A 6,152-nucleotide genomic window follows, 5' to 3' on the forward strand; every position below is an offset into this window, starting at 1 on the left:
GTCGTCCTGTCATGTGATCCGTAGCTCCTGAGTCGATTATCCAAACATCAGCGTTTGCCGTTTGTATCGCTGAGGTACTTCCTAATAGACCAATTCCGCTGTGATCCCGATTTTGGTTTCTAGGTTCCTGGTTGTCTCTATTGTTGCTTCTTCTGTTATTTTTAAAACAGTTTTTGCTGGTGTGGCCTTTCCTTTTGCATATAAAGCATCTAAAGCAATCCTTCTTTAGATGGCCAACTTTTCCACAGTTAAAGCAACTTGGTCCTTGTTTCTCGTATTCACGTTTACTTGACTGCTTCTGCTGTTCCCTTTTATAGTTATTACCTTTTGTTACCAGTGCCACCGATGTTTCCTGGTCGTCTTTCTTCCATCTAATTTCTTCCGTCATCAGCCTGGTACTAAGCCTGTCTAAGGTCTTCTTTTCTTCTTCCACGGAATCCCACGCACTGTGAAAATGATCGAATTTGTTTGGTAACACCGATAAAATGCGTGTTATCAGCATTTTGTCGTCAATTTCACTCCCAAGGACTTTCATCTTCGCCGCTATGAGTTCCAACTTTGATAGGTTGTAAGAGACATTTTCAGATTCTTCCCATTTAAAATCGAAGCACTGCTTCTGGACCATATTTAAATTCTCATCCTCATGACTTCATGTCATATACTGTATTCAGCTTTTTCCACATTTCATGTGCTGTCGTGCAACATAAAAGAAGATCCAACGGTTTCTTTCCTACTGAGGTCACGATTAATTTTCTCGCTAATCGATCTGCTTTCAAAAATCTTCCACGAGCGATTTCTTTCTCCGCGCTGTTACCTGGATGACACAAATTCCCTTCACACACGTTGATCAGGTCGTCATCTTCCTCCAAAAGTGTACGCATAACAAAACGCCACTGGAGCCAATTTTCTTCGCCGCGTAACATCTCGACCTTCGCACTTGCTGATTCCATTTTAGCACTATCCCTTATTTTACTAAGCACAACACATTAACAATTTATTCATTTCACGTTGCTACCTTGCAATTTACAGCCCTGGGCCCATAACCTGTTGAGGTTATTCGGTGTGTAAACAGAGAAAACACGCGGATAAATTGTAAGGTAGAAAATATATTTAAATAGAAGTGTAATAAGTAAAAATACAATTTGAGCTGGTCCAGATCCGCACGCTAGCTGTGTTACCTAATAACTGAAAAACCCCGAAGCCAACGTCGCCTGTCTACTGTTTATGGCCTGACTTCGTCGCAGTCTTTTGTCTACACGCTGTCGATGGCTTCAGTGCTTGAGAAAACTAAAAAAGACCAGATGTAGAGTTTTCTTAGAAGTGGTAACCACTTCAACACGTGCCATTGTTTTCGTAAATTTTTGATATTATAGCTTCATAAATTTCTCCATCCTCTGAGTATATTGCACGATAAGGTGCTCCTATGATCCATTTCTATAGAGAAAAGATGTGTATACAAATAAATATAAGTAAATAGCAAAATAAAATAATTTGCTTCTTAATCAATATATTTAATAATATTTTGTATCAAATTTGTAATATTCTATCAAAATCACAACCTTGTGTAATTTACTTGCGTGTTTAGGCTGCTTAAGATTTTGTAGGTTTTCTTTCGGTTGAGAATTTCCAACATCCATTCCCATTCGCTTGATAACTTCTTCTTTTGCTAAATTTATTGCTTTATCATATGCTTCTATTAATGCACTATCATCCCAAACATTATCATTGGCTGTGTCTGTATCCTTTTGAGATAGCAAATTATACGTTATTAATATTGATACAAGTATTTTATTATCAAACTATTGCAAATTATCATATATGTTATTTTTCAAAAATTGACTAAAAGGTAATGGATACTGTTAATTACTATTATGCTAAGATCTTGTACTAAAATAATGTTAAAACCATTACGTTTCCATTACCATACATACGTTTCCATTTCCTCGTATAAAAAGAACATTCATATCATCTGCCATTTTAAAATAACATCATTTAAATATTGAATTTGCTTCTGAAATATTAATTTGTCTCATTTCTTTAACTCTAACACATTGTAAACAATGATGACATTATACCAACTATAATACTAAAAATCTATTCCCCATTCATTCGAAAGATTATTTTTTGAAGCAAGGTTAACATTGAATGTTCCCAAACTTCAATAACTGTATTTTACTTTCTTTACAATATCTAACAATATATTAGAATACTATAAAAAAATATTGTATGCACAAGAAACTGTTTATAGCGAAATAGCAAAAGAATTAATCACATATTATAACTAAAACGAGATTGTTAAGTAGATTATATTATACTGCATATGCGTTAGTGTTTCAGCTGGTAAATATAGTTTTTATATCTGAAGATAAATAAGATTTAATTCTATAAAATTGCATAATGAATTATACATATATCTATTACTATTCGTATTTCCCCTTAGTTGTATGTTGTCAATAGCATCAATCACGAACATATAAATAAATATAGAAGAAACCGTTCGGCAATGGAAAGGGAAAAATGAACATGGAAGACAAGAAAGTTTTCTTCATGTTTAGCGTATGCGTGATACGCTTTGAATGTCTCAGATAAAGATAAAGATACTCTGCTCATTTCTATTTGTTCCGCAGAACGAGAAATTTGTTGTCTTTCATATTGGTTTTTACGATTCAATTTTTGGGCAGTTTTCCCTAGCGAGTGTCGGTCCCTGTTTGATATAACCAGACCGTAATTTATACAGATATGTATTATAGATATATATTTGTAAAACTGAAATCAGATGAAATAAATGTTGCCTGAGGTTTTAAACGTTTAATAAAAACAATATTTCATTTGGAAAAAATGTAAGATATGTAAAATTACACATTGATCATTTTGCTGGTCTTGTATCATAAAACGTGTGGCCCGAAGAGCACGTGTCCGGTAGAGATACGTCACTTGTGTTAGGAATCGTTTTATAACCTATCACAGTAAGGGAACGTCCCAGTATAGCAGCCGAAGAATGCCGTGGAAGTTTTTGTACAAAGTACAATTGATCTCCAATTGATATTTTCCGCAATACTTATCTGGTGTTCGGTCAGGGTGTCCCATACTCATGATATTTATGACAGTGGAATGGCGTTAGTAAATCAATTACAAAAATTTTCGAGATCAATTCTCGGTATTGCATCAAATTATTCAAAATATACAAGCAACACAACGTTGCCCTTTTTGCAGGCAACAAGAGGAATATCGACCACGCAACCACTTTCAGAAAAACAAGAGTAAGTGATACAAATTTTCTTGTGCTTTCCTTCTTTTTTTAATAGAATTTCAGTACTTACCTTCCAATATAAAATTGGTGTCAAAATAATAATGCTAATAATAATGTCTAAGAAATTTTTCTCTTTGTAGGAGTATAACATCTAGAAAAATAACATAGTATTAATAGAATAGTATTAATAAGAACAACATTGACAGTGAACAACTAAAAATATAACACTGTTATAAATATATGATATACGAATTTTATTTATGTATTATTAAGACAAGTATATCTTATTTTTAAATTATTTCTATTATCATAAGTGATACATATAATTAAGGTATAATTAAGAGAAGATTAATTGAAGAAACACAAAAAATAAAGAAAATTATATTGAGATAATTTTTATCTTTCATAAATATTATTTTCAGAGTAAATATAACGTTTGTTAAAGCAAGTGGAGAGAGAATCAAAGCAAAAGGGAAAGTTGGAGATACTATATTAGACATAGTAGTAAATAATGAAATTGATTTAGATGGATATGGTATGTTTTAAAGAAGCATAATTTACTTAATTTAAAATAAATAATTTTGAGGTAGAAAATATTTGAAAATTTTAATTTTTATCAAGTTTAATATTCTTATTATTTTTAACTTTTGATACTTTATTATATAAGTATGTTGTAATATTAAAATATAATTGATATAGGTGCTTGTGAAGGAACATTAACTTGTAGTACGTGCCATTTAATATTTTCGAAAGAAGTTTATGATGCACTTCCTGACAAACCAACAGATGAAGAATTAGACATGTTGGATTTAGCATATGAATTAACAAATACGTTAGTTCATAATAATCAGTATCAAATCATTCACATTATTAATTCTATTACCTTTTAATATTTTATAAAGTGAATTTTTCTATTTAAATTTATGTAAAAACAGGTTAGTATTGGGTACTTCGAAATCTGCATCTCAATGTAGAATTTCAAATCGCTATCTCTGAATACTACGAAACTGAAATTATAATAAATTTTCATAGTTTTTTATTTATGACCCTATAATCATTACAAATCTATGTTGGAATTAGCATATTTACAATGTTGATTTTCAAATGGATAAATAGAAATCTTATTGTGTATTAGTATTAATTTGTATAGCAATAAATATATTTATTGACATATTCAGTTATATAATATTTAATTTCAGGTCACGGCTAGGCTGTCAAATAGTAATGTCTAAGGAACTAGATGGAATTGAGGTAAGAGTTCCATCAACAATTAATGATGCAAGAGCATAACTGAAATTATCTATAGGTTTTTGAAAATTTGTATACAATGTTATACATCTCTTGTTAAAAAACCCTTGTTATAATTATTAAAATATTGGTATTAAAAAAATATAATAAAGAATCTTGTGTTTAAATGTGAAGCTTATATATATACATATGTTATAGTATAATTGCAATTTTGATATTTGTACATTGCCATTGTAAAAAGCCTATCCAATTATGAAGAAAATATATCTTTTATTTTTAATATACAGGGTGTCAATTTTAAAACGTTCATCTAAATTATTTTCGTTACTATTAAAGATAAGAAGAAATTACTAAGGAAGACTTAAATGGTTTTAAGATGTGTACTTGGTTATGATAAAAAAGACTCTTGTGGAATAAATTTTGCAACTTCTGAAAGATTAGATAAAAGCTTAGAACCTAAAAAATAATTTGAAATTAATTTCGTTTAGATATACTGTTTGATTTCTTAGCTATGGGCAAGTTTAAAAGATCATCAAACTCATGGTCAACAAAACAACAGAAATGTACATGCAATGCTTTTCCGTTTCACAACAAGTTATCTGACACTATCATCATTTTCGTGGCACATGCAACATTATCGATTCAGTATAGTAATGTTTTGGATTAAAACAAATGTCTCGACATTGGAGCAAAATATTTCAACCTTTAAGGACTAAAATTAAAACTTATGAGTTTGTTTATAATTTTAATAGATTTTATTAATATTGTGTTTACTGGTTTATTAATTACAAGAAAGTTTGTAAAAGACTGAAGTTTTACGTAAAAAGTACAAATATTCTTTCAACAAAATTAGTCAAATCACATCATTATTTATACATATTGTATATAAATAAAATATGCGGATATATTACTTTACCCTAGAATTAAAATTCAATAATATTGAAGAATCTTATTTATTCAGATTTTGTACATTATCGCTTCTAACCTCGGATAATAGAACAACAAATTAAATATTTTTAAACAAAAAAACTTTGTTCCTTTGTTTGATTTCCCTTGCTCGCGTTTCTTAACTACTTAGATATAAAATACTTACGTTTTCGAAAATTCATACTTCACAAGCTACTAAATGCTTTATCTGTTCAGAATAACTTATTGTTTTCTTAACTAGGCACATACCAAATACATCTATTAAGTTGGTATTTCTCATAATTACCAGTACATAAAGCTAAAACACTTTTGTACTATGCTTGTTATACATGGATCTAACAAATAATTTAACTTGTGTATTGTCGTTTGTATATTTTGTTGCGTGTAAAATATTCTATTTCTACACTACTTACAAGTTCGATAAAGTGTACATTACACATCGTGAAATTTACATATTTTCACTTGGTTACCCTGCCCAATTCGAATATAATTCAGAACGTATGTGCTATATTTATATATTCTGCATTTGTTTTGTATATTATGTACACTGATCTGATCTTTGTAAACGCGAGTTTTACGATATTAATGAGAAATTTGCCAATTTAATGGAAGTTGTTAATTTTTTCTGGCACGTTTCACGTTAGCAGACATGTTTCTTAAGTTACAGTCGAAAAGTGTTTTTATGTAAAAGAATAGGAATGATCAAGTTATTTTAAGATGACGAGAT

The 6,152-nt window shown here is 29.9% G+C and overlaps 2 protein-coding genes across 2 annotated transcripts; one reads left to right on the forward strand and one right to left on the reverse strand.

Moving 5' to 3' along the window:
• Positions 1 to 1,364: 1,364 nt before the first annotated feature.
• LOC117241112 (survival motor neuron protein-like) lies at positions 1,365 to 1,988 on the reverse strand. Its single transcript, XM_033507092.1, has 3 exons — positions 1,932 to 1,988; positions 1,574 to 1,742; positions 1,365 to 1,434 (listed from the first exon to the last, which is right to left on the reverse strand). The coding sequence occupies exons 1-3, from the start codon at positions 1,974 to 1,976 to the stop codon at positions 1,376 to 1,378; spliced, it is 273 nt and encodes a 90-aa protein (XP_033362983.1). The 5' UTR covers positions 1,977 to 1,988; the 3' UTR covers positions 1,365 to 1,375.
• An 865-nt stretch (positions 1,989 to 2,853) lies between these two features.
• On the forward strand, positions 2,854 to 4,782 carry LOC117241111 (adrenodoxin-like protein 2, mitochondrial). Its single transcript, XM_033507091.1, has 4 exons — positions 2,854 to 3,260; positions 3,673 to 3,785; positions 3,950 to 4,185; positions 4,450 to 4,782. Exons 1-3 carry the CDS (start codon positions 3,112 to 3,114, stop codon positions 4,138 to 4,140), a joined length of 453 nt encoding a protein of 150 aa, XP_033362982.1. The 5' UTR covers positions 2,854 to 3,111; the 3' UTR covers positions 4,141 to 4,185; positions 4,450 to 4,782.
• Positions 4,783 to 6,152: the final 1,370 nt, after the last annotated feature.

This window comes from Bombus vosnesenskii, unplaced genomic scaffold, assembly GCF_011952255.1.
Source record: "Bombus vosnesenskii isolate JDL3184/JDL3185 unplaced genomic scaffold, Bvos_JDL3184-5_v1.1 scf7180000015288, whole genome shotgun sequence".
Classification (NCBI taxonomy): Eukaryota; Metazoa; Arthropoda; class Insecta; order Hymenoptera; family Apidae; genus Bombus; species Bombus vosnesenskii.